Here is a 27,162-nt window from a genome sequence, read left to right as displayed (position 1 = left end):
GGCGTCAGCGGCGCCGGCTTTGGAGCGGCGGCTGCCGTGCGTCCGCAGGGCGGGCGCGGGCAGGGGTGAGCGAGCCCGCGAGGGGCGGCGGGGTTCTGCGGGCCGTCCGGTAGGGCCGGCGTCTGGCTGCCCCGTCCAGTTCGGTCCCGGGCAGAGCAAGACAGCGCGGCCTGAGGGAGTCCTGCCTCGGCGCCTGCCCGCCCTTCTCCCGGGCGTCGGCGCCGTTCCGGGGCGGCGACCCGGCCAGCGGCTGCCAGTCCCGGCACTCCCCTTCTCCTCCCTGGGCTGGGCTTCGCGGCCGGGCGCTGCCGCTACTTCTGCGTTGGCCGTTTTCTGTTTGTCTGGCGTGCCGTTGGCCAGGCGACTTCAAAGTCCTATGCGGTCGGGCGCAAATTCTCTCGGTTAGTGGGCCCGACCGCCCCGCACTGTCCAGGGAGCTACGGGGGGGTAAGTGCCTCTCTGGGAGTCACATTTCCAGTGGAAAGGAGACTCCTGTTTCACTTTCTTGGTGTCATATTTCGGTTCCGTACACACAAACCACTGCCCTCTTCCCCTGAGGCTCCCCACTCTTCTCACGGTGGCTGTCACTGAGCTTTCCCTGCGTTTTCTCAAGGTCTATCTAAGCGCGTTGTGTGTGTCTGAAGAAGGGAAAACTTGCAGTCTCACGTAGATTTAATTTTTTTCCCTTTTAGGGCGTGTGGGTACCTTAGCTGCCCTCCTTTTGGGTTTTTGTTTATAAAATTGGAAAAAACAATAGAAGAAATCGCGCTTCCAATTAGTCATTTTTTGACCCTGCTTCTCAACTCCATTACACTCAACAGTGTTACCATTTAACGTGCCAGTGTGCTTACTACGTGGTAGAGAGACCTGTGTCTCCGTCCAGACTTTTGAATATCTTAAACTTTTACAATGTGTGAGCTTACCTGCGGGCTATGGTTATATTTAAGGTTAGTTACTGAGGGCTTGCTGTGCAGCAGGCGCTGTTCTAAGTGCTGTATGTATTTTAGCTTACTTACTGCTCATTATCCTATTAGGTACTTCATGTTTTTGGAGGAGAAAACTGAAACTCAGACGTTAACTTGCTTGAGGTCACATACCTACGATATGTGGATCCTGTATGCAGTGAATACAGAATTTAAAGTTAGCCTCTAATCTTTCTGAAGAAAGGTGTAAAGATGGATAGGGAATTGGTTGTCTAAAATGTTATTTTAAATTTCCCCATTCAGGAAGCACCTACTCTGAGAAGGTCTTTTCTGGGTAGGGGGCTATAGTGAGAAGGGCAGGTTTTTTAGTTTATCGGTCATCAGCACATTCTGACCTTGAACTCTTTCTGGAAGAGCCTGTTGATAAGATACTAAATATCAACCTTGCTAGCTAGCTAGATTGTGCTTTTCCTATTCACTACTCTCAATGCAACACGAAACTCAGGTCACCAAAATGTGTGTGGATTTCTCCCCACCAGCAACCAATCAATTCTGCAACAGACACCAACAAGTTGGGTGTCCTCTAATTCAGTTAAATTCAATTCTGACGCTATCACCTGGAGATAGCATCAGATCCTATAGGTTAAGGGCTCAGTCCCACAAGACTGCCTCATCACCCCCATTTCAGAAGCCAGTTGCAAGTCCAGGCCTCCAGAACTTCTGACAGACCAGCTATAAATTGGATTTCCCATGACCCCCTCCTTGGCTTTGATTAATTTTCTATGGCAATTCGCAGAACCCAGGGAAACACTTTATGTTTACCAGTTTATTGTAAAGGATATTACAAAGAAGATGAGCAGCCAGATGGAAGAAATGCATAGGGGGAGGGGGGAGGGGCTTCCATGCCCTCTCTGAGCATGCCACCCTCCAGGAACCTACACCGGTTCTGCTATCTGAAAGCCCCTTATCCCCCAATTCAGTCCTTTTGGGTGTTTATGAAAGCTTCAGTATGTAGACATGCTTGATTAAATCACCGGCCACTGATGATCAAGGTAACCTTCAGTTCCCTACCCCCTCCCTGCAAGTTGGATGGGACTGAAAGTCCCAGCCCTTTAATCATGGCTTGATCTTTCTGGTGACCAGCGCCCATCCTGAAACTAGGGGCCTCCGGCCATCAGTCGACTAAAGCATTCATCGCTCAGAAGATTCCTACGATTTTAGGAACTGTATGTCATGAAATTCAGGTGAAGATCAAGTATGTATTTCAAAATGTCACGATTATTATTGTAGAATACAATGCCTTGATATTTGCCTTTTCTAGCAAACCAAGATTTTAATAACTACCCTATGGGACTGCATAGAGGCGTATATAGGATGATGGCAAGCAATTTAGAAGGGAAAAAAGAAAAAACCACATCAGAAGAATGTTATCAAGACCCTTGGAGGCGATAACTTCTTGTCCAGGATTTCCACCTGTGTTTGTGCAAATGGGGCTTGACAGTAGTTGAAAACAGGAACGAGAAGACTGCCTCTTTCAGGCAGATCCCTGAAACTGAAAGTCATTTAAATCCTGCCTCTTGCTCACTAAATCCTGTAGTCCAAACCCTAAGTCTTGGCTACCTTACCTTCTCAAATGGCTATTCTTTCTTGCTTGCTGCCTCAGACTGGTGGCCAAGGCCAACACTTTTAGACCTTGCTTAATCCCTAATTTCACCTAGCAGTGAAGGTCTATGCTTTTCAGACTTTTGAAACAGGAATTCAAGACACTAAAACTTGTGCTAATAGTGGTTTTGGGTTGGGGCTTTCCACAGCTGATGACACTGGAAAAATCTACAGACCCTAGATCGAGGCTCAGCTGTTCACCACAAATGTAGTTGAGGTCTTTTGGCTTTTATTTTAGCTGCTTGTTTCTGTTTGTTGTTCGTATAATTGCTGTCTCCGCAAAAGCAGTGAATGGAGAATTCTCCGTAAGGTCAGCATTTAATTATTGCCTTGTTCTGGCTGCTACGGTATTACAACTCTTGGAATAATATAGCATCGATCCTACTATTAAAGTTGCCTGGAGCATGCCAGCACGTCGGACATCGGTGTTCCAGTGACTGCCTCAGTCATTGAATCGAGTGGGAGGCTCGTTTTGCAGTTTACTATCTTCGTGAGCGGCGGCCAAGGCGCGGGACCCATCCGATGACTAGATTGGGTCCTACCCCCGTCCGTCATTGGAAGACTGGGCACCGAGGGTTTTGCAGTACGATTTGGAAGCTGAGCACCGCCTCTGAAAACGATAGTGACAGGGCGGTGAGGAGAAACTGCATTTTGCTCCTCATTGGGTAGCTGCTCTGTCAGTCATGCTCTGCTCCCGTTGGTGTGAAGGCTCCGGGCGGGTAGCATGGACACAGTACTGCCCCCCTCCAAGCTGGGATCCAGGCGAGTGACGTCTCAGACATTTGTTGTTGGGGTTTGGGCCTCATTAATTATTCATCAGGTGCTTGAGAGGGCTGCACCGATTGGTGGCTGAGAGGCCTGGTCGATTGTTTCTTAGCTGGAGATACGTGTCGCCCCGTGCGGGGCTGGAGAAACTTCGCATAAATTATTCCGATACGGGAGGGGCGGAGCCACGCATAGATTAGTTAAATGAGCCAGGGAGGGAGGGAAGCCGGCTGCGAATTAGCCTAAGTTATTAAAGATGGCGGCGGAGCGGAGTCGCTCCCCGATGGACTCGCCGGTTCCGGCCTCAATGTTCGCCCCCGAGCCCAGCTCCCCGGGGGCGGCCAGGGCCGCGGCGGCCGCCGCCCGACTCCACGGCGGCTTCGACTCGGACTGCAGCGAGGACGGCGAGGCGCTCAACGGCGAGCCAGAGCTGGACCTCACCAGCAAGGTAGGCCCTGGTGGCGGCGGCGGCGGCGGCGGGCGCTGAGGGAAGCGGGCGGCTGGTCGAGCAGTCTCCGGGGCGACGGCGGGGCCAGCGGCGGGCCGGTCCGCGAGGGAGGGCGGGGCTGGGGCACCGGGCCGAGCCCGCCCACCCACCGTTCTCTAGGACTCGCGGGGGCTCGCTGCGCGGGGGGCCGCCCCCAGAGTCCTCCACTGCCGCCTGGTTCCCCCGCGGCGCCAACCTGGCCTCCAGCCCTCCCGGCTCCCGCGGAGATCACAACCCCTCGGCTCCGCCACGTGGAACTGGGGCGCCCGACGCCGGCAGCGCTCCGCGCGGTCCCTGCCCCCGCGCGTGCCCCCTCCTCCTTCCTCGGGGCCCCACTTGTGAGGAGACCCAAGACCAAGAGGGGTCCTCCCCCTGGGCCGCGCGGGACAGCTGAGGGTCGCAGTGGCTTGGGCAGCGGGCAGGATGCTCGGGAAGACAGGTAGTCGGAGGGAGGGCAGGGGTGGTGGCAGCCGCGCCTCTTCTTACACTCGTGGAAGGAAACAGAAAGTAGTCGCTTGGTTGGGGCGAAGCATGTCTGAGGAATATCTACTTTGCGAGTCCACCCAAAACAAAAAGGAAAGATGGGAGGACCCATAATCTTGCCATTCTGGGAGTGGAACCTAATCTTGTATGTGTGTAATAATGAAGGACATTTTAAATCGTGTCTTCTGAACTGTCGACAAGGTAGGCAGGAATGAAGGGCTCACCATCTGCTTGGCATTGTGGGGAATGAAAAAGTAAGTATAAGATGTTACTAGTGCTTAACATTGCTTGAGGAAAGAATGCCAACTTGGGAGTCAGAGAGGGCTGGGTACCCTTTCCTGCCCTGCCATTAAAAGGCTGTGTGACCTTGGAAAAGTTTCTTAACCTCTCAGTTCTCCAGCGACCTCATTTTAAGAAAGTACAGATGCAGTGTCAAAATTAGAAATGTATATTAATTAAGACACCTAGTATAGTACTTGATACACACTATAGACTCAGTAAGTGCTTGAAGTGAACTGGATAGTCAATAATTCCCTGTGCAGGTTAAATAAAAGCAGATGTAAGAACACGGATACCACCATCTACCTGTTGCAGGATGGTTATGGTAGAGATTTTATCCAGCTTTGAAAATGTTTGTGACTTTTCATAGTTTATGGTGGGAAATTGCATGAAACTTGGTCTTAAACTGGAGAGAACTTTCCCTGCAACCTTAAGCAAACTATTTTCAACTGCTCATTTTCCCTCTTGCCTCAGCTGAGCACCTAGAAGCCAGCCAGGTCCTGCTTGTCACAGTGGTCCTGTCTGGTGCCTCTAATGCCATAATGAGGGTGACCAAGCTCAGAGAGAGGGCCCGCTGGCCAGGGAAAATGTGAGAGGCAATGTGACACGATGTAAAAGACATCAGCAGCATCCAGGTTACAATTTGCAAGCGCTGATGAGTCAACTCAGTAGGTGATAAGATTATGCACCTAACTCAAAAGCAGATGAGCTGGCTGTCAGTACATGGGCAAGGTGCTGAAGAAACACAGTAGAAAATTACAGGGCAGAGTTGCAGAGAGGCTAGTACCTTCATTTTCTGACAAGCTTATTTAATGTTCCTGGATTGGGAAGTGTTACTTCATCACATAGCTGGAGAAGTCCTCACAATTTTGAAATTGATAAGCCATGTGTATATAAATATTGATGCTATTGAAAAGAAGAACTGATGATGTGGAGGGAGAGAAGGAATGGGTTGAACAGATTGATTCCTGAGGAAAAGATCAGAAGCTAGAAGTGTATTCACTTACTACAATTAAATGTGAGGACCTAAGGTTCCGAGAGTTTCCAAAGGGAGAAACAGTTAGTGAACAGTGGTGGCTAGTTTCATCCAAGGAGATTTTTCTAGGAATGAGTGGGTGAAGAAAACTTTGTAGTTACTGCTTATTGAGGTGTGGACTGGGTGCTTTATATGTTATTATATTTGGTCTTTATAGTGGCCTTAGGATGTATGTAGTAGTATCTCCATTTTGTACATTGAAAAACTGGGACTCAGAGAGGTTAAGTTCTTTGTCCAAGGTCACACAGGAGTGGTTAGAGAATGGGGTCTGACATGCCTATTGATAAATGGCGTTCCCAAATAAGTGGTTGATACTTTAATGTTATTGGCAGAGATTTTCAAAGTGATGGTGCTAATTACTCACAGTAGTAGTAATGGTGTTTTGTTGATGAAAATGAGTTATGCAGGCAGTCTTCATTCCCAAATAATGAAGATAGCTAAGGCAAGATGGAACGGATTTCTTTTGTTATTCTGGGAGCCACTGGCCCGTGGGTGGAGGACATGGTGCCATATGAGATACCTGTCCTCTGAGCTTCCAGATGCCAACTGCAGGTAGACTTTGGCATGTAGGTGTAAAGCAGTGCTCTTCAGTTTCTACCCACAATGTCAGTTTCTCAGTCGTTTTGGGTCCTGCCCCTCCTGTTAAGCGGCAGGAGGCAGTTGCTCACACCCTCTTTCTTGTGGGTTGTGGCTCAGACATATGTACTTTAGAATATCATATAGCTTATATCAGGCTTTAGGCTCAAAGGCTATTTAAGGAGAGGCAGAGAGGGTATGAGGGGGCTGCATGGCTATTTTAGACTAGGGTGCTATGGGGTTCAGTCAGGGTCTTTGGTCAGGCTATTGCTCAGCATTGGCTATGGTGCTATTCTAGTAAGTGTGGTCCTAAGGCTGTTGGTTTCTTTTCTAGCTGGTTCTAGTGAGCCCTACATCAGAGCAGTATGACAGCCTACTTCGGCAGATGTGGGAGAGGATGGACGAGGGATGCGGAGAGACCATATATGTCATTGGGCAGGGATCAGGTGAGCATAGTTTTCCTTTCACTTTATTTTAAAAAAAAATTATTTAGAGTATATTTTCCCTTTTTCAACTTTTTACTTATGTATCTCAGTTGCAGTGATTCTTTAATATCTGTAGAACTGTTTGGTGGACATCAAAGTACCAAGTGAATGTCAATTCCCACCTTAGTGATTATAATATGCTTGATTGAAAGGTTCACTTTCCAAGCAGTTTTACAGATGCTTCCTTTCTACATTTGCATAAAAGGAAATAATGCACAAAACAAGGGAACTTCTTATCCAAGGTAATAGAGCAAGTCAGTTAGGTCTAGAATTAAGCCTGCCCTGGGCAGCTCCAGGTCTTCCTTTCCAAACCCTGTTTACAGATCCCATTGCTACTTATTTCCTGCTTAACAGAGGACCTCCATAATTCTTTTCAATGTCAGCAAGGAAAAGATGCCCAGGATTCCTCTCTTTAGTCAGGCTCCTTGCTGCAGTCCATACTGACCATTTACTCTAGATCACTGTAATAACAGAGATCCTCTTCTGTTCCCACTGGATCCTGGCAGACACGTAGGCTTGTAACCATTCTGGAAGGGACTGGTTATTGTTCTCCAACCTCTTTATTTATTATAATGGAGCCTCTGTTTTAGAGGAAGGCGACCCCCAGACAGAATCCCAGATAATATCATGGGTATCATGGGCTTTTTTACCCTAGTTGCTCCTTATACCCTCAATATAAGGCCTGCTGACCTTTATCTTCATTGTGCCATTATCTTTGCTGAAATGATAGCTAGGATTGTTAATGATTATGAATCCAGCCCATACTAGCACTCGTCGTCTCTGTCATCTTTGTAGGAAGCCCAGGTGGGCCTGGATGTATCATTAAAGGAACAGTTTTCTTTGCTGAATGTAGGCTTTGTAAAGCCAGGTAATAATTCTTTTGTAGTCTGAGTTGAAGTTGAGGAAGTCTCAAAATCATTTTTTAACTATTTGACACATATCTATTAAGTATCTTCTAAGGCTTGATACTGTTGCAAAGCTCTTTTGGATACTTGAAATCTGGCCCCTGCCCCAGGGAGAAAAGATATACACATATACTCAATTACCTCAGTAGAAAACAATATTTAGAAATGCTACAAGAGTGATACAAGGAAGAAGGGTTTGATCTCCTTCCTTACATGTCTATCCTTAAATTATGGGCCTTAAATATCTTTCAAATCTATCCTTTTCCTCCCATCCTTGCTGCCACCTCCCTAGTTGTAGGTCTTATCACCTAATGCCAAGAAGGCATGGTCAGAGAGATAGGCACACCAAGAGGTTGCATGTCAAGAAAGGGAGTTGATAAGCATCGTCAAGTGCTATAGAGGCAGCAGTAAGTGTCAGGTTCAGAAAAAGCTATTCCATTCTAGCAACTAGGAGATCATTGATAGTCTTTTGAAAGCTTTGATGTCTGTGCGTATCTGGCCTGCTGTAATAAGACGAACCACTCAAAGATCACTTAATGCTTGTAGAATTTCAGAGACTACGTATAGGTCAATTTTGACAATATTGAAACTGTTCTTTGAAGACCAAGATTCTTAAGACTCTCCTTTTTCTCTTATCCTTTAATGTGGACTCAGTGAATTTTACCATGCCTTGGCAACTCACAACTAATTAACCCATGGCAGAGCGTAAGATGTCAGACATTCATTAACACATCTACACACCCAAGCATTATCCTTGCATCTACCAATTGGATGCTATTAGATTCATAATGACTCCTTCTTGCTGAAATTCCTTAGAGGTAGAAAGAGATCATAACTAGTTAAACAAGTTGAACATCAAACAGAGGACTAACCTAGATGCAAGGCCCCCAAGGGTCAGATTCATCACTGACTTCCTTGGTGCTTTACCTCTGTTTATCACGTCCTTCCTCTTAAAATGATAATAATGACACCTTCCCCATCTTTCCTTAGGGAAATTTTATACAGATAAATGAGATATTAAAAAATTCTAAGCATTGCGAAGGAATATACTCTTTAAGTATACATTCTTAATTTAAGGTTAATATTTTAAAAGAAGGCCATATAGCCTAGACGTTCAGGGTCTGCATCCTGGCAGCCCTGGATTTGCATACTGACTCTTTTCCTTGTCTTAAAATGGAGATAATAATAGTGTAATAGTGAAGATTAAGTGAGAATTCAAGAAAATTACTTGGCATATAGCAAGCATTACATAAACGTTAGCTAGTATTGGTGGTTGCAGTAGTTAGTGTTTAAGGGTCTCAGGTTGTAGTTGGTTTACCGTGAGATTTCTTTCAAAAGGAACCTATTCATTCCTCAAATACTAAGTCATAACTTTCTAAAAAACTGGGTACTATATTAAAAGTTCAAGGGCCATAGGAAGAGTGTTACGTGTTTGTGGTAGAGTCAGGAAAGGCTTCAAAGAGGACTTGCTCCTTGAATTGACTCTAAAGGATGAATGGGAGTTTTCCAGGTAAATGAAGGCAGCAGTGAGAGGGCAGAGAGAATCACATGCACAAAGTCATGAGGCGTTGGAGTCTGAAGTATTTGGTGGACCAGAAGTAATCATGTAAGGTGGGAGTGGAGAGTGTGAGGTTGGGAGTGGCAGGAGAGGAGGCTGGACAGCGAGGGAGGGCCCAGATCCTGAGGGTCCTTGAATGCCATGCCAAAAAGGTTAGACTTTTGTCCTAAAAGTCTGGGGAGCCTTTGCAGCACTATATAGGACAGGTAAATGAGCTGGAAGGACAGCAATCTGATTAGGGTCAGGCATGGCTGAGTATGTGGCCTTTAGTAATTGGACCTCTGCGGCTTTTCTCCTCAGCCTTTGTCTTCACTCCTACAGAGTGAGGAATGTGATGCATGCTGGAGAAGGGTAATGTGACTGACCAAGACCCCTGATGGACAAGGTGACATTGATGATGGCCTCTGGTGTGGAGCAGGACCTGAGAGCACAGAAGCAGGGGAGGTTGGATAGAAGTGGGGAGTCGGGCAAGAATGGCAAATTTAGCCAGCCTTCTCGGGAGCACTTCCAACAAGCCCTTCTCCAACCCAGAAGCTTTTCAGAGCTCAGTTGGCCATACATTTAGAAACTCTTCAACCCACCACTCCCTCTTTGTTCAGTTGTTTTACATTTTACAAACATTTGAGGACTTGATATAGAAAAGACACCCCTCATGGGGTATCAAGGAATTGTTGAGATATAGTCTCCACCCTCGGATTCCTATGTATGGGTGAGTAGGAGGACATGTATCCAAAACACTCTTGCACAAGACAGTACGTGGCAAGTGATGTAAGGGAGACTCATACGTTCGTGGGGCCTCTGAGCAGAATGAGTAGGATTTTGCCAACAGGAGGTATGCTGGAAAGTTTTCTAGGGTAGGAAATTCGTGAGCAAAGGTGTAGAGCTAGGACTGTGTGGGGAACCCCGGTGGGTGGCAGGGGGGAGGTGTGTGACTGGGCCACTTGCACTGGGACAGAACTTGCAAGGGGAGAACAAGGAGGGGATGTGGAATAAATGAGGGAGGCCACTGAGCGGTTGGGGCTGGGGAGGAACACTGCTGGGTCTGGGAAGCCATTTAGAGGCTTTGACTCAGAAGTAACATCATCAGATATGTGTTTCACTTAGGACCTTAAATGTCGGGGGTCTGTGCAGGATGGTTGGAGGGAATAGAGACCAGATTTGCTAAGACCCGTTGAGAGACTACTGTGGTGATTCAGGTAGAGTAAGAGCCTGAATCAGGCTGGTGGCTTTGGATTGGCAAACAGGGTAGACAGCAGAGAAAGAAGGGCAAGATAGGATGCTGGAATCAGTAGGACTGGACTGATGAGACTGATGAGTAGAAGGATGGTATTGTCATTGTCAGAAATAGGGATGGTGAGAGGAGGAACTGGTCAGGCAGTAGGAGGAACCCTTGCTAGAGGAGAAGGCTCTAGGTTTGGAATGCAAAGACCTTTGCTCACACGGCCCCTCTGCTCCCTTCCCAGCTCTGATCCCTCTCTGGGTTCTGTTTACCCTGCTGTAAATAGAACAGTGATACCTACCTCATAAGGTTACAGTGAGTACTAAAATGCTTTATTAACATTTTAGGTTTTGTGTTGTTGTTTAAAGGGGGATGTGGTGGTTGAGTTTGGATTTTGGACTTCTAGGAGTTATCTAAGCAATTGGAAATTCAGTCTGGTGCTCTGGGAATAGGGTGATGCTAGAAATGATTGAAGCCATAGAGCAAGATGGCCAAGAGGAAAATTTAGAGGAAAGGAAAGAGGGTCACTGACAGACTACTGAACAAGACTGGCATTCAGGGACAGGAGAAGGGGGACAGAGGGTGGGAGGCATCAGGAGCCGGTCAGGTGATGGGCGAGCAGGGTGGGAGGGAAGGGAGGGAAGTCCCAGGGAAGGAAAGGCGGCAGGGTGGTCAGCAGTGTCAAATGTTGTCGGGGTCAAGCAAAGAGCATAGAGTGGTTAGAAGGCCACTGGTAACATGTGAAAACTGCAGTTTCTCCTAGAGTGATCAGATTCTCAGGGAATAGGTGGCAGAGAAATAACGTGTCAGTTGCTTTTGAAATGTTTGATGGTGAAAGGAGGTACAGAGATGGTAGCTCTGCAGAAACACAGGGGCAAGGCAGGGGTGATTTTCCTTTCCTTAGTTTGGGAGCATGAGCTTATTTGGAGGAGGAAGAAGAGGAGACAAGAATACTTGGTGCTGCAAGGTCTTTGGAGGTGGTGAAAAAGAAGAAGGTCACCTAGGTTAGCCTAGGGAAGGAGCAAGGCACTCTTGGAGGCAGGACAGCTGGGGGAACAGCTGAGGGAGTGATTGTGGGAATTAAATCTGACAGCTTAGAAAGCACCTCATGGGGTTGTCATATAGTAAGCGGTCAATAACTGATTGGTTGGTCCTTCCTTCCATCTGCCTACCTTCCTCATCCTAAACTCTAATTTTTCCAGCTGTTTGCTGGACATTTCACCTAACCACCTTAGTTAAAAATCTCTCTCTATAATGCTTAGAGCCTTCCCCATTTTTCTCCATCTTCCTGTCCTCATTATCTCTTGCCTAGATTATTAGAATTACTTCCACCTGGACTCTCTTTCTCTGGGCTCTCTTTCTCTGGTCTCTCGCTTGCCAGTGTACACTCTCTACTGCTATCCAGGAGACCTTTCTAACCCGTGGCAGTGTGATCATGTTCCTCCCCTCCCTACCCCTCCAGGCTTCTCGTTGCCTGGTACAAAAGGTGTCTTGCTGCTGTCTGCTGTCCGTCTGCCATACCTGCATCCACCGCTCGTGTGGTCTCCCCCCACTCCACATCACTCATCCTGTTCCCCAGCATGCTGAGCTGCTTCCTGGTCTTTGAAGGTGCCACAGTCTGCCATGCTCCATGCTTTGCTCTCTGGCTAGGATGTCCTTCCCTCTTCCTCTGCAGGCCCCTTTCTCACACCTGGAGACCCAGCTTGGCATCAGCCCCAGGCAGAGCTGCCCCCCCTCCAGCTTCCCTAGGTAGTGCTTTGTGTTCTCTTTGTGCTGTGCATTTCTATAGTACAGCACTTGAGCTGTATTGCAATCAATTTCCTATCTCTCTTGCTGGGCTGTGAGCTCACTAGGGGCACCTGTAGTCCCGGTACCCAGCATGAGGTTTGGCATAGAACCTAGGAGAGCCTCAGTGATTGTTGGTGAATGACAACAATGAAGCCTGTGGTACTGTCATGTTTTAACTCTGTGTGTACCCAAGTTTTCTCTCAGGTAGAGAACATTGTGTTCCTCTCCAGTTCCTGGCAGGGCCTTTGTTAGGAGGGGTTGACTGGCTGGCTTGTTGGTCAGGACCACCTCTCCTGCTAATGTCTGGGCTCTTGTCCCCAGATGGGACTGAGTATGGGCTGAGTGAAGCTGACATGGAGGCCTCCTATGCCACAGTGAAGAGCATGGCGGAACAGATAGAGGCCGATGTCATCCTTCTGCGGGAACGTCAAGAAGCTGGGGGCCGGGTGCGTGATTACCTGGTCCGGAAACGAGTCGGAGACAATGACTTCCTGGAGGTCAGGTGAGGAGGCTTCAGATCAGTTCAGGGGTCCCCATTCTTCACAGAGAAGGGTAATTGAGCCTGTGACACTTGGAGTGTCAGTGCCACCCCTTCCCCCGCTTTCCCTTCCTGAGGAGTGAAAAGAATGTCCAGGGCCATGATAACTCCATTTTCTATTTCTGCACTTCCCCGTCCCTAAGTATTTCCCTTTGGGAGGAGCAGGAGAGGGGCCAGCCATACATTCTGTGGGTGACATTTACTTTCCCATCAGCCTGTGAGGCTGGAAACTAGGGTAATGGAGGAGGCCTTTTGTGCCTGTTGTAGCTTTGGGGCACTTTCTGGCAGTGTGGAGAAAGTAGTGGGAATTAAGGGAGATAGCCATTGTGGAAACCCAGTTCCTCCTGAATAACTCTTTCTACCCCTGGATACAGCTGCAGGGACATTCCCAATGTGCTCATCCGTGGGTAGGAAGAGCAGTGAGTCAGAGGGGCTCGGGGTGAGCCTGGACTGCTGGATCCACTTACTGGGGTTCTGAGTTGTCTCTTCGCTCATCCACTAACTCTAACACGGATATATGGGTTCATGTGCACACAGGGTAGCAGTAGTGGGCAACGTGGATGCCGGCAAAAGCACTCTTCTGGGGGTCCTGACACATGGGGAGCTGGACAACGGCCGAGGCTTTGCCCGCCAGAAACTCTTCCGCCACAAACATGAGATTGAATCTGGGCGTACTAGCAGCGTGGGCAACGACATTCTGGGCTTTGACAGCGAAGGCAATGTGGTGAACAAGCCCGACAGCCACGGTGGCAGCCTGGAGTGGACAAAGATTTGTGAGAAGTCCACTAAGGTTATTACCTTCATTGACTTGGCTGGCCACGAGAAGTACCTGAAGACCACTGTCTTTGGCATGACTGGCCATTTGCCTGACTTCTGCATGCTCATGGTGAGTGGAAGGCACTCCTGGGGAGGGGAGGCTTCAGCAGGGCTGCTGGGGGGAGGGTGGTTATGTGCAATTGTTTGAAATTGTTCTGAGACTGAGGCCTGTTGGTTTGGGGCTTTGACACTGTGTAAGGGTGGCATGTTTTGCAGAGGTGCCCAGTCCTCTAAGCTTGCAGTCTCCTCTGGGCGTGAACCTTGACCCCCCCCCCATCCCCCTCATATTACACTAGGAAGTGATCCCCTTGGTAAAAACCAGGTGCCGTTGCAGACCTCTCTTATGTTTTGGAGAGGCCTAGAGGAGGGTTTCTGCTGGGGCTTACTTACTACCTTCAGGAATGCTTCTCTAGGGGCTTGGGCTACTCTGAGGAGGTGGCACCGGTGGTACCCTCAGAGAGGGGGGCTTGGGGAAGAAGAGGAGAGTGCTACAGGACGCTTGGGCAGCAGTCAAGAGGGCCTGAGAGGTGGCCTCTTCCAGAGCCTGGGAGGAGGACCAGCCGGTGCACAGCCCCTGTCAGGAGACTCCTGGTGTATGGAACTGTGCTAGGCCTGACGACACAGCAGTGAAGAAGGCTGCCGCTATGCAGGGGGATCCTGAGGAGCTTATAGTCTAGTGGGATGACATTTTTAAGCAGTTCATCAAGTCGATTAACTGGAGGGAAAGAGAGCAGAGGGCTCTGCGTTGGATCATGTTGCTAAGCTTGCCTTTGTGTCCCTGGACAGAGCATGAGATTGGTGAGTTCCACAACCTGTGCGCAGCTCTGTGGCTTCATGGAGGGTGGAAGGAGGAGGAAAGAAGGGAAAGGGAGAGAGTAAAAGTGCGTGTGTGCAGCTGAGCAAGTTTTCCCTTGGCAAGTCCTTCCTAAAGCCCTTCCTCATTTCCCTATTGCTTCAGCTGCCTGGATTAATAAGTGTAGTAAACATAAGCATCTGTTCATAGCAAACTTGATCAGGTTACCCCACAAATACAGGTTCTGAAGCAAATTCTCCCCAAAGTAGAGAGTGGTAAAGAGAGGCAGAACATACGGTATGAATATTCTTGTCGGCTCCTGAACTACAGTGAGCAAGACCAATTAATGGAAGTGTTTTCACCCTAGATGGAATGTTATGTACATATTATCTGAGTTTTAGGCTGTGATCCAAATACTTAAATTTCTATATGAAACAAATATTTCATTATTTTTTCATGACAATTGATTTCCAGGACAGAATATTTAACATTTTTAGACAGCAGGGAGAGAGCACTCTCTTATCCAGGTTGGGAAGAGCAATAGCAAGTCTGGGTTGGATTGGAAAGGTGGTTGAAGGGAATGGGAAGAACCAGGAGGAAGATTGTGGAGGTGTCCTTGTGTGGGAAAAGGGAATACGCGCACAGGCCAGCCGTGTCAGTGGGGTGGTGACTCACCCGTGAGCTGTGATGATCAAATGAGCATCTCAGTGGAGACACTCTGGAATGCATAAAGCACTATAGAAACACGCCTTGGCAATTTTCCTTTATAATTTTATTTTGTTTTGATAAGTAACAGATTCATATGGTATGAAAATAAAAAGGTGCCAAAGGGTTTATAGTGAAGTCTCCCTTCTGCCTCTGTCCAGTTTCCTCCTGGAGGTGACTGGTATTTCCAGTTTTTGTGTGTACCTGCCAGAGATGTTTTGTACTCATACCACCAAATGTGTATATTGTCTCTCCCTCTAATTTCAAACATTCAGAAAAGTTAAAAGAATATAATGAATACCACAAACCCACCACTTAGATTCAACCCCATTAACATTTTGCCATAATTATATGTATATGTGATGGGTACATATGTGCATATATGTTTAGTTTGGGGTTTTTTTTTGGCTGTATCATTTGAAAGTAGATTGTAGACATTGTGACTCTTTGCCCCCACCTATTTCAGCATACAGCTCCTGAAAGTAAAGACTGCCTCCTCCTGTCATTGCAACCTAGAAAACGCACAATAGTTCCCTAATGGCCTCCAATATCTAGTCTGTATTTGTATTATCTCAGATATTCCCCAAATGTCTTACAGCTGCTTTTTTCAAGCCGTGCTCCAATCACCACTCGCCTCTTTTTATGGTAGCATAACCTACACACCTTGCTTTTTTTCCTGTTAAAGATATATCTTGGTGATTAGTCCATATCAGTAAATAAGAGTTTGTTCTTTCTTTTGTGTGACATATCTTGTACGTGTGCCCTAATTTATTTAACCAGTATTTATGATAATATTTAAAAACACTTGTTGTTACTGGAAGGAATAGTAACAATAATAACAGCTGTCATTGCTCGAACACCTAGGTCATGCTGGTTGTGTGCTGGGCCTTTCATATACGTTATGACATTTAAACCTCAAGTAATCCTCTGAAGTGGGTACTGTTATCGCCCCATTTGCAGATGGGGAGATCGAGGGCCAGGGATGAATCAGTTGTTTTCCCAGACTGTCTGGGTTTGTCTTTTTTATCGTTTACAAGTCTCCTCTGGTTTTTATAGCCTGTATCATTGAGTCAGGGGCTAAAGTGATGTGTGCCCAGCCCAGCTTTCATCCACAGCCTTCTTTGAGTCCCTGTGTCCACCCAGCAGCAATCTCTGTCTCCCTTGTCCTGACAGTTCCTTTCTGTGTTGGGGTAGGTGGGCAGCAATGCTGGCATCGTGGGGATGACCAAGGAGCACTTGGGCTTGGCACTGGCACTCAATGTACCTGTCTTTGTGGTAGTCACCAAGATTGACATGTGTCCTGCCAACATCCTGCAAGGTAAGTGAAGCCTCCAGCTAGCAGTAGCCACTCTGATTGGGGCTGTCACCCACTGTACCTCCTTGGTAGTCTGCTACCAAGACTTCAGCCCAGAATCTTTTGCTTCTTCCTCCTCTGTTTAGCTCTTGGTCTGCGCATAGCCTGGAATTATCCTCTGCTCTTTGTTCCTTCTGGTTCCAAATGCAGGATCCTTGAGATCCCTAATCTGGCACCTCTTTTCGGATGACCCCAGGCAGAAGGAGTTGGGCTCTACCAGCTAAGCTGGATATATATGGAGACATTTGGGCAGAGGTCTGATTGCCTTTTACCACCAAAGCTTCAACACAGGGTTGCATGACTAGGCCTTTGTGCCTTTCTCCCTCACTGCTGAGGATGGTAGAGGAGAAGTGGAGAGGTGCCCTTTTGGAAGGCCTCATAATAAGGGTCTCTGCAGACTTCTAAATGTCCAAGAGAAGAGCGTTTTTGTCAGGTCAGATTTTTCCAGGAAGCAATGCATTCTGGGAAGAACATCATTTTTCTCAGGGACTCCCCAAATCACTTGCTTATAGGACATGGGTCTTCTAGAGACTCTGGAGAAATCTGCCAGGTTGCAGACTCAGAACCTTAGAACACAGGCCCTGTGCTCTTTATTCTAGTATGTACCCACCCAAATTTTGATCCTCCTTTTGCTTCTCCAGGCATTGTGGCATTTAACACTGGTCCGTCTATCTGTGTGTCTCCTGCTTGCATCAGTAATGAGTGGACCCATCTTGCCCTGGAAGCCTGGCCAAAGAGAAGGCTGTGTCCCCTAATTCTGTTCCATTTCACCCTTTAAGAAACCCTGAAGCTGTTACAGCGCCTGCTGAAGTCACCAGGCTGCCGGAAGATCCCTGTGCTGGTGCAGAGCAAGGACGATGTGATTGTTACAGCCTCCAACTTCAGCTCTGAGAGGTAATGGGTGGGGAGCACACACTTCTGGGCAGGCACCCTTGCTGGCAGAGCTGTAGCAAGTGATGGGCCCAGAGTGACTGTCAGTTTGGGCATGAGGTCTCATGAAAACACTACATCAGGACACCTCTTACTATTTAGAGATTGGGGGAAGCGGAAGGTTCTGGTCTTCACACAGGCTGGCATTGTTGCCCAGGGGCTCTATCACGTGACCCAGATTGTGAGGTGCTGGGCTCCCTGGGGTTGGAATCTCAGCTAAGGCTTCAGTGTTCTTATCTGTAAAATGGAAATGATACTACTTTCCTTAGAGGGCTCCCATGAATGCTGGAAATGATGTATGTAAAGCACTTAGCACCGTGCCTCGCTGGTGTGTGATAAATACACAGCCATTTTTTTATAATTGTTATTAATTCTTTATACTCTTGCTCCTCAAAAACTCTTTAATCACAAATCAGTTTTGGCATCTACTCGTTAATGTATCCTTTCATTCCATAAATATTTATTTATCGGATGTTTGTTCTGCCAGGCTCTTCACCTAGACATTGAGTATTCAGAGTTAACTCAAGCACAGTCCTTGTCCTCAAGGTGATGAACTTTGTTAACTCTGCCTCTTCGCCCAGACCCTCCTTAGGAGCGATCTGCCTCCTAACTTGGTCTGCGGTGCAGGACCCAGAGCAGCCTGGCTTTGTCTCAGTGCCCACCCCCTCACGCCTCTGTCAGTACTGCCAGCTGGCCAGTAGAGGGGGCACAGTCCACACAGCTGGTTCTGTGTAGGCTCTATTCTAGGAGCTGTGGGGAATCCATAATTCCTGATCTTTAGGATTTAATTCACCCTGAATAGGCAAGATAGAGGCCATTTAGATGACTCTGATGGAAAATCAGGTGTAGTCTGTGTAACAGAGACACAAAAGCTCTCCAGGAACTCAGAGGAGTTGAGAGTGTCCATGCAAGAAGGGTTTCATGGAAGAAATGGCATTTGAGATGAGCTCTGAAGGATGAGAAGGGTCTGGCAGTTGGATAAAGAGGGGAGGAGTTCGGGAAGGAAGGTCTGAGTGAGCAAACTCACAGGGGCAGGAAAGTGCCAGGCTGTTAGGAGAAGGGAAGTTTCTCTGGGATGGCTGGAATGTGGGACTTATGGGAGAGATGAATCTGCAGAGGTGGCCAACCTCACTGTGAAGGGTTGTGCATCTTGGGAAAAGGGATCGCTGGAAAGGTGAATAAGGATTTTAAGCAAGCATGTGTAGGAAGACATGCTTGCTGCTTCTTGAGGAAGAAGCAGTCTTGAGGTCCAAAGTAGGGCATTGGTAAAGTGACAGGAAGGGACAGGTTTCAGAGACAAAACTGAATATGAGAAGAAGGCCTTGGAGCAGGGCTGGAAAGGAGTTTGCTAGGTGGAGGCAGGTGAGGGAGAGGTGGAGTCGTGAGCGGCAGCATCTGCTCCTGGGGCCCCACTGCTGCTACACCCTGTGTCAGGGCAGGATGCAGGCCACCTGAGCTCCTCTCTCCTTCCTTCCTCTGCCCCCTCCATTTAGGATGTGCCCGATATTCCAGATCTCCAACGTTACAGGCGAGAACCTAGATCTGCTGAAGATGTTCCTCAACCTCCTCTCCCCCCGCACCAGCTACAGGGAGGAAGAGCCTGCTGAGTTTCAGATTGATGACACCTACTCTGTCCCCGTGAGTGCCTGTGAGGGGGTGGCTGGGTGGGCACTTCCCAGAGGGGCATCAAGGGGCGGGTCTGTGGTGGGGATGGACTTACTAGGCCAGGGTCTTCTCCTTGGCAGGGCGTGGGGACGGTGGTGTCAGGGACAACACTGAGGGGCCTGATCAAGCTGAATGACACACTGCTGCTGGGCCCAGATCCCCTGGGTAATTTCCTGTCCATTGCTGTCAAATCGATCCATCGCAAGCGCATGCCTGTGAAGGAGGTGCGGGGAGGCCAGACGGCATCTTTCGCGCTGAAGAAGGTGAGTGGTGATGATACCAAAAACTCCCCTCGGGCTCCATCATGCAAGGCTCTAGGCCAGATGCTTAACTCACCTTCTCAAGCTGATCTGCGAGGGAGGGATTACTAACTTCATTTTGACAGATGAGGCCCAGGGATTTGCCCGAGACACACAGTTTGTAAGTGCTAGAGCCAGGACTTGAACCCAGGACTACCTGCCTCCTAAGCTCTGTTCCTCGCTCTGGTGCCTGAGCAGGGTGCTCCGAGCTCAGTGGTGAGATCAGATAGGAGTGTCCCTGCTGTGCAGAGTATCCTGCACAGGGCCAGTGGGTTCTGCACCAGCTCCTCTTCCCATTCAGCCTTCTATCTCCTGGGGCTTGGGGTTAGTGCTACCTCTGGGGTCACCTCCCTTCCCTGCCAGCCAAATTAACCAGGAAAAGTGGGACTTTCTCTCTTCCCTCTAGTGGTTAGGTCATGCTCACCTATCCCTTCCCCCTGAATGCTTGCCTGCCTTTGTTTCCTCTCTCATCCTTTGAGGTCCAGCAGCTGAAATGCCAGTTCTTGCACAAAACCTTTCCTGACCCCCAATCACAGTGTCTGGGCTTCCCACATAGCACTAAGTTTGCTTGTGCTGGCCATCTGGAAGGCCTGTTGCCCAGTGGTCAGGGGCCAGGCTGAGTTGGGGTGGTCCCCAGGACTGGGGGGTGAAACCAAAAGGCATCATTGTCCCTGAGGGCTGGGATTCCCTCTTTCTTTCAGATCAAGCGATCGTCCATCCGGAAGGGCATGGTGATGGTTTCCCCACGCTTGAATCCCCAAGCCTCCTGGGAGTTTGAGGCTGAGATTCTCGTCCTCCACCACCCCACCACGATTAGCCCGCGCTACCAGGCCATGGGTAGGAGGCCCCTGTGCTAGGTCCCCTAAGAAAGTGCTCCAGTGACCCAAGCCCCATAGTTGCAGCCCCAGCCAAGCAGCAAGTCTCTGTTGTGTTTAGTGATGCCATTCCCTCTGCTCCAACCAGGAGCCATAGCGTTTATTCAGTCCTGCAAACACTGCTGAAGAACCTCACGTGAATTCCTTCAGCCAGTGTCTGCTGAACGCTGCTGTGTGTGTTGCCAGGGTGCTGGGGACAAAGATAAGGTAGATGGGCAAGGGCCCTGCCCCCAGGAGCTTAGTCCAGCGAGGAGGCACATGTGCAAACAGAGTCCCCTGTAAGCCCAGGAACTAGGACCCCTGTCTGCACTGGGCTGAGAGTGGGGCATGAGGGGGTGGAGTCTAACTGGAGGAAAAAATGGGAGAGTGTGAGGCATGGTCAGAGCCAGGAGCAGGCCGTGGAAATGATCCCTGCCCTGCTGCAGCTCCAGTGTATCTCGTGCTTTCACTCGCTGCTGCCGCTTGTCTTGAGGCCACAGAGTGGCTCAAGTCTGTCCTGACCTCTGGCTCCCTTGGCAGTGCATTGTGGGAGCATCAGGCAGACGGCCACCATTCTGAGCATGGACAAGGACTGTCTGCGTACCGGGGACAAGGCCACTGTACACTTCCGCTTCATCAAGACTCCGGAGTACCTGCACATAGACCAGCGGCTGGTGTTCCGGGAAGGCCGCACCAAGGCTGTTGGCACCATCACTAAGGTATGGCTGGGGCAGACCTCCTCACCAGCCCCCAGGGAGCACCAGGGGCCACTCCTGTTCTAGTGACCTTGAACACAACAGGCTCTTCTTGAGGAACCCTGAGGAATCTCCCTAACTTCTAGGGACAGAGGCACAGTCACTGCTTTGGGAGAGCTGGACCAGCTCTGAGATGTTGCCTCAGTGCCATCTTCTCTGCACCCCCTGAGAGGTACTGCCAGGCTTCCCGTTGCGGGCCTTGGTGGTGACCGTGGAGAAGAGAAGGTTCCGTTGGGGCATGGCCTTCCTCCGTAGGAAACTGGTGGCAGAGTGTCTGGGCCTAGCCAGGGTCAGGCTCTAAGGTACCAGCACAGGCTCCTATGGCCTGGCTGGGGCTGCGCCTGAGGTCTCCCCTTTAGAGCAGGGGTCTGGTTGGAGTGAATGCTGGACAGTGCAAGGGGTTATGGTCCTGAGTTCCCCTGGGGCTTGAGCTGTTTGTGTATCCTGGAGCCTACCTTTGGCCCTCTGCACACCTGGCCCATGGCCTTGTGTAGGGACACTTGATAGAGTGGTTTGACCCCTGCTTCCATATGGAGGAAGAAGTGGCCCAGCCTGTCTGAGGTCTTAGAATTAGCCTTAGTTGGCTTTTCCTCCAGAATGGCCTTCCTCAGGCCCACCCATGCATGGTGACCCTAGGGCTGCAGCATGTGTGTATATGTTGGGGAGGTGGGGGTGATGTCCTTGAAGGCCTGTTTGCCTCTGGGACTGGCTGAGAATTTGGCAGAGGTTGCAGCACACACTGTCGTATCCTTTACAGATTCACTGGGCCTCCTCCCTGCTTTTTTTGAGATTGAACTTAGGCCATAAGGGAAGATTTTGAGTCAGTTGCTTCTGACTGGTGGTAGATTTAAGATTTCTGATAGCCAAACTTTGAATGTTTCTAGCTGATGAGACATTCACTTGGTCTCTTTGGGAGGCCTGAAGTTAAAACTTGCCCTAGATTCTTGTCACAGGGGCAGCAGCAGGATCCTGGGGCTAGAGATACAGGTGATGCTCTGAGGCATGGTCAGCTGAGTAGGCAAGAGAACCTTGAACTTGACTCGCCAGGCCTTGGGCAGGCTGGACCCAGCTGAGCTGAGTGGCGGGTGGCAGAGAGGCTCACATATTTCTCTGCAAGGACAGCAGCTGCAGCAGAGAACAAGATGGAGCCTTTCTGGGCTGGGCAGAGGCAGGAAGTGAGTGGCAGCCCAGGGTCATGGCAGTCCTGAGCCACTGAGTGGGGATGAGAATACCTTTCTGTTCCCACTGCCTTCTGTCGTGGCCCTCCTGCCATTTGCCTCACCCTGGACCATCAAGACCAGGGAATGAGAAGTCCCTGAGAGAAGGGGCGGGGAAGACCTCTCCGTCCCCACTGCCCTGCAGCTCCAGCCTCGTCCTCACCCCCTTGGCTCCTGCAGCTCCTCCAGACCACCAACAACTCCCCGATGAACTCCAAGCCCCAGCAGATTAAAATGCAGTCGACGAAAAAGGGCCACCTGACCAAACGAGAAGAGGGGGGCCTGTCCAGTGGGCCGGCAGTAGGAGGACCCCCACCTGGAGATGAAGCGTCCTCTCTAGGGGCTATGCAGCCAGCTGCGTCCAGTAGTCTCCAGCCGCAGGTGAGCATGGGCCCCTCATGGCTTTAGGCAAGATGGCAGGGGCTATGGCTGTTACTCTGCTTTGGTGGAGGGGACACGCAGGAGCACCTCAGGCATAGATAGGTGTTTTCAACAACACCCGGCACATAAGTGCCATCCAAACAAGAGCTACTTGTCTCTATAAGTTGTAAGGCAGTGTTTGTCACAGCATGGGTGTGGCCTACCTAAAATGAACTTAACTGGGCCTGGCTAGCACTTGGGTTTGACGAAATGGAGTAGAATAATGACAAGATTTCCCTTTCATAGCAAGAGTAAATGTTTATGTGGGTATGCCAGTGATGTATGCATGCCCTGCATCCAACAGGTCTGAGAGATGCTGCCTTAGAGGGTCCTCTGGTGTCCCCTCCCTGACATGCCAACACGCGCACGTCCTGAATGGGAGGTGGTCTTGGGCTGTGTCACTACAGCTCTTACTTGGCATCTCCTGCCGGCTTTCCCACCTCCCCCGCCCCGAGTTCTCCCCTGGCCTGATGAAGGCCTGGCGCCCCCTTCACCCGTCTCCCCAGGGTCTTTCTCCGCTTTCCCCTCTTTAGAGAAGGAGGCTCTGCCTGGGTCCGCCTGTCCGTTCTTCTGCCTCTCGCTGAGCCTTTCCTCAGCTTGTTCATTTCCTTTCCCTTTTCACTGTCGGCAGTGGTGAGTGCCAATCCGTTCTCTGCTTTGTGCTTCTCTGAATGGCTCCCCTCCCACCATGTCACATGTGTCCACCACCTTGCGAGGAAGGCAGGGTGGGCACTGCCCCACTGTACAAGCAGAGAAGTGCTGTGTGCAAGGTCACCTCGTATATTCCGGGTCAGGCAAGGGCTAGGACCATACTGCCTGCTGGCCTGTTTTTTGTCCTGCTCTCCCTGCTGTCTGGCCCCTCTGCTGTTCTGCCCTGCTCCCAACGGGGCAGTACTTCTCAAGCTCCTTCTTTTTCTCTTTCAGCCTAAGTCCAGCAGCGGGGGCCGGCGACGAGGGGGCCAGCGCCACAAGGTGAAGTCCCAGGGGGCCTGTGTGACGCCTGCCAGTGGATGCTGAATCTTACCCAGCCCACCCCCACCACCCAAGGGGTCCTCACACTCTGGCCACTGTTCCACCAGAAGGACAGAGCAGCTCTGACTGCCACCCACTCTCCCCCAGGGCCACAGCCAGAGCCTCCACGTTACCCCAGCCCCATTTTCCAGGGGCGTGTAATTTATGAGCTGAGGAAGATGGCCAGACTCCCAGAGGACTGACCATCTCCCACCCTCTTCCCTGCCTTCTTCCTCACTCACATGTTTTTTGTACATCTGGGCCCTTAGTTTTTATTCTGTTTATTATATGTCTCTGTCTCTGTCTATTCAGTGTGTGTGTGTGTGTGTGTGTGTGTGTGTGTGTGGCACAGGAGTGCCACCGCCAGGGCCCTGTCAGTCTCTCTCCTTTTCTCCTCCATGGCTGCCCAGCTGCCCGCCTGCCTGTGTGTCTCTGTGAGAATCCTTAGGGCCGTGAGGGGACGTCAGGAGCTGAAAGAGCCCAGCTTTCCTGTCTCACTGCTCCTCTCGGCACTCAGAAGTCCCTTCCATGGAGCCAGACTAGGCAGAGGGGCTTCTGGGATTCAGTGCTGCTGCCAGAGCAGGGAGTCTCCCATTAGGACTTGGGGATTTTAGCAGGGAGAAAGCGATGGCTTCCCCTTTTCTCTGTCTCCCTCTTTTTCCCTTTAAGCCCCCAAACAGGTAATGCCAAAAGCTCTCCTGTTGTGACCTGTAGATGTGTGGAGCGCAGTGGCAGCAGGATTGTAGGACTCTCCCTGCTCCAGACTCTGACCCTTGCCACTGACCCAAAGACATCTGGTGGGTTTTCCCCATGGAGACAATCCTGTTTGCCTGGGCTGGCCCCGGCTACTCCCGGCTGCCAATCTGCTTGGCCTGGAGCCTCCCTCCATGCCCAGGAGCCACCCTCTGTGGACTTCGGCTTTTCGTTGGGCCTCGGGCACCGGTTACTAAATTGAGGTCTGGGTCTGCTCAGGATCATGTCTTCTAGCACCTCCTGTTCCTGGGGTGGAGGGGTGTTCCTCTGAGCCAGGCTGGGACTGGAACCCCTCCTTCCCTGCCACATGGCCCTTAACACAGCTACTACAGGAACACAGCAGTAAAGGGCCTGAGCCCCAGGTTTGGAAGCCCCGATTGGGGTGCAGGGTTAGGCAGGTAGAGGTTAATGAAAAAGACTCCTCCAGGCTCAGCACAGAGCATTTAGCCTTCTGGAAGAGCTCTTACGTGGGTGGCAGGTGGAGTTTTGCAGGCCACAGGTGGTGACAGGTGCCCCAGCCAGCCTTGACTCAGCTCTGCACTGAAGCCCTTGGTGTAGGGTGGGCTGATGAGTGGGGGGTGTTCCTTCTCTAGCCGGGGCAGACACCCAGCTGGCTGGGTCCTTGCTCAGCCTCGCCTCCTTCCTGTCCCCAACCTTCTTTCCTCCTGCTTCCCGACTGCTGGTCCCATGTCCTCCCCTCCTTCCAACTGTTTCTAGTTACCACCGACCCATGGCCATGGACTGATCAGACCAGCATCAAAATAAAAATTTGTTCCAAGGTGACAGTGTCGTGTTCCCTGCCCAGCCCCTCCAGGTGGAGGTGCTGCCATGGGAACGCTGTTGCTCTGCCTGCCCTCCAGCCCCTGGCAGCAGCTGGGAGCAGGGCAGGGCTGCGAGGAGCCCAGCTGCCTGGTCAGGCAGGTGTGGCTTCCAAGTTAGGGCTCCTCCACCAGCTGTGTGACACAGGGCAAGTTACCAACTTTCTCTGAACCTCAGTTTCCTCATCTAAAGCAAGAAGCAAATCCCAACATCAGGGCTCTACAAATTCAGTGAGAGAATGTAGGTGAGGCCTTGGCATGCCCCGCATGTGGGAGGTGCTTGCTCAGTGCGTGGCTCACCACACTGTTAAGCACCCATGCCAACTCTGCACCCTGGGTGGGCTTGAAAGGGGAGACATGGCACTAATGTGTCTGCTGCAGCTAGGACTGCCAGGGGGTCTCACGCTTCATGTTCTTTGACATTCATAGCTACCATCTCTGAGGTAGATGTCATTAATTCTGTTTTTCTAGTTAAGGAAACTGAAGCTCAGAGAGAAATGTCACCAGCAGGTGTTAATCTTGCACCAGCCTTGCCCCCACAGCTTTTCCCAGTCAGCCGCTCCGGCTTGTCCTCTGGCCCTTACCCGTCCCTTGTCTAATGGCTGCTTCCCTCTTGCCCTTCGCTCCAGCTCTGGCTCCGTGTACAGGCGCTGCTGGCCGCTGGTGCCTTCGTAACAGGAGGCCTCCCGCGTGCAGTGCCCCGGCACGGCAGCGGGTGTGGAGTGCGTGTTTCCACAGGACTTAGCCATGGCGGAACCTCATTTTGTTTGAACTCTTTTGCCCCTGTAAGTGGCAGTGGTTGCTAAAACCATTCTTTGCATTCAGGAGCTCTGGCCACCACCCTGGCTTCTGCCCCCAGACATGCAGGAGGGTGGGTCTGGGTCTGTATAGTCACCAAGTGCATACCAGGCCAGCAGGGGGCTGACTGTATCCAGTGTTGACAGGGACAACAAAGGTCCCTAGAGGTCTCAGCCCTCCCGACTATCCATTTGGAACAAAACACCAGCCCTTTTGTAGTTGAAGAATAAAATTAATCCAATTATCTCGAATGGCAAGGCCTGACCCTTCTGTGTGTGCAGCAGGTGTTTGTGGCGTCTTTACCAGGAGTAAGGCCTGTGGTGGTGGGATGAGGACAGAGGTGGCCAGAGCCCCAGCTTCACGGTCAGGACCACTGTGCCAGCTTCTTGGCCACCCCAGCACAGAGATGAGGTAATGGGACTATGTCACGGTGCAGGGGCAGCACGGGTTTGATTGGGGTTGAGGGAAGTGCCGTGGAGAAGCATGAGGGTTATACCGTGAGGGGGGTGCTAGGATTTGCATGTGGACGGAGGGCAGGTGCCCAGCTGAAGTGGGCACAAGCAGAGGCACTGGGCTCTGATGGCTTCCAGGGACTTGTTCATTGGTGCCTCTCAGGGATGTTTCATTTGTTGAAAATGGCACTAGAGACAGAGCAGGTGTTCAGTGAAGTGGGGGAGGTGAGCACAGGACCAGCTCTTTCCCTGGGCCCAAAGGTGCTGGGCTGGATCCGTGCTGCTCCCAGCCCCTTTCCTGTGGCTGTTTGTCCCTGCTGACTGGTTCCTGCCATGGCTTATCTTCTCAGCCATGATGAATTACCAGCTCTGGGCCAGGTGCCATGGTCAGGACAAAAGGCTTCAGGGTCCACTAGGGAATCACCCCTGGACCAAACCTGGGGAGCTGTTTGCAGGGAAGGTCAGGACCTGTTTCCCCCCAGAGGTTCAGAGGATCCACTTCCTTGTCCCTGCCCAGCCACATGTGTGAGGGGCAAATGTCTAATTCCCATGGAAGAGAGTCACTGCACTCCAGGTGGACAGGGTCAGTAGGTCAGTGTGTAACTTTTCCTGTTTCTGCTCACTGGCACTGATCGGGAAGCCCCTCCTCCGTGCTGGGGTATCGGTGACAGCTAAGAAAGCTACCCTACTTCTGCCAACTCTTGACCCAGAAACACTGGGGTAGACCTGCCTCAGGTCCTGTTCCCCATCACAACTGGGCTTTAGCTCAAGTCCTGGTCTCTAAACTCTAGGAATCTTTGGGGACATCGCTTTGGCCA

The 27,162-nt window shown here is 50.5% G+C and overlaps 1 protein-coding gene across 1 annotated transcript; it reads left to right on the top strand.

Moving 5' to 3' along the window:
• The first annotated feature begins 84 nt into the window (after window positions 1–84).
• On the top strand, window positions 85–26,143 carry GTPBP1 (GTP binding protein 1). The gene is made up of 12 exons (XM_045552847.1): window positions 85–3,798; window positions 6,546–6,657; window positions 12,488–12,668; window positions 13,242–13,590; window positions 16,213–16,336; window positions 17,152–17,266; window positions 18,796–18,940; window positions 19,048–19,230; window positions 19,968–20,103; window positions 20,661–20,839; window positions 22,273–22,473; window positions 23,437–26,143. The coding sequence occupies exons 1-12, from the start codon at window positions 3,607–3,609 to the stop codon at window positions 23,527–23,529; spliced, it is 2,010 nt and encodes a 669-aa protein (XP_045408803.1). The 5' UTR covers window positions 85–3,606; the 3' UTR covers window positions 23,530–26,143.
• Window positions 26,144–27,162: the final 1,019 nt, after the last annotated feature.

The sequence above is a fragment of the Lemur catta genome, chromosome 6 (assembly GCF_020740605.2).
Source record: "Lemur catta isolate mLemCat1 chromosome 6, mLemCat1.pri, whole genome shotgun sequence".
NCBI lineage: Eukaryota > Metazoa > Chordata > Mammalia > Primates > Lemuridae > Lemur > Lemur catta.
This window is presented reverse-complemented; position numbering and strand designations above follow the sequence as displayed.

Coding starts and splice junctions, on each gene's coding strand:
- GTPBP1 (XM_045552847.1), top strand. CDS start 3,607: ATGGCGGCGGAGCGGAGTCGCTCCCCGATGGACTCGCCGGTTCCGGCC. Junction 16,337..17,151: donor TCCTGCCAACATCCTGCAAG/GTAAGTGAAGCC, acceptor TCACCCTTTAAG/AAACCCTGAAGCTGTTACAG. Junction 20,104..20,660: donor CCCGCGCTACCAGGCCATGG/GTAGGAGGCCCC, acceptor CTCCCTTGGCAG/TGCATTGTGGGAGCATCAGG.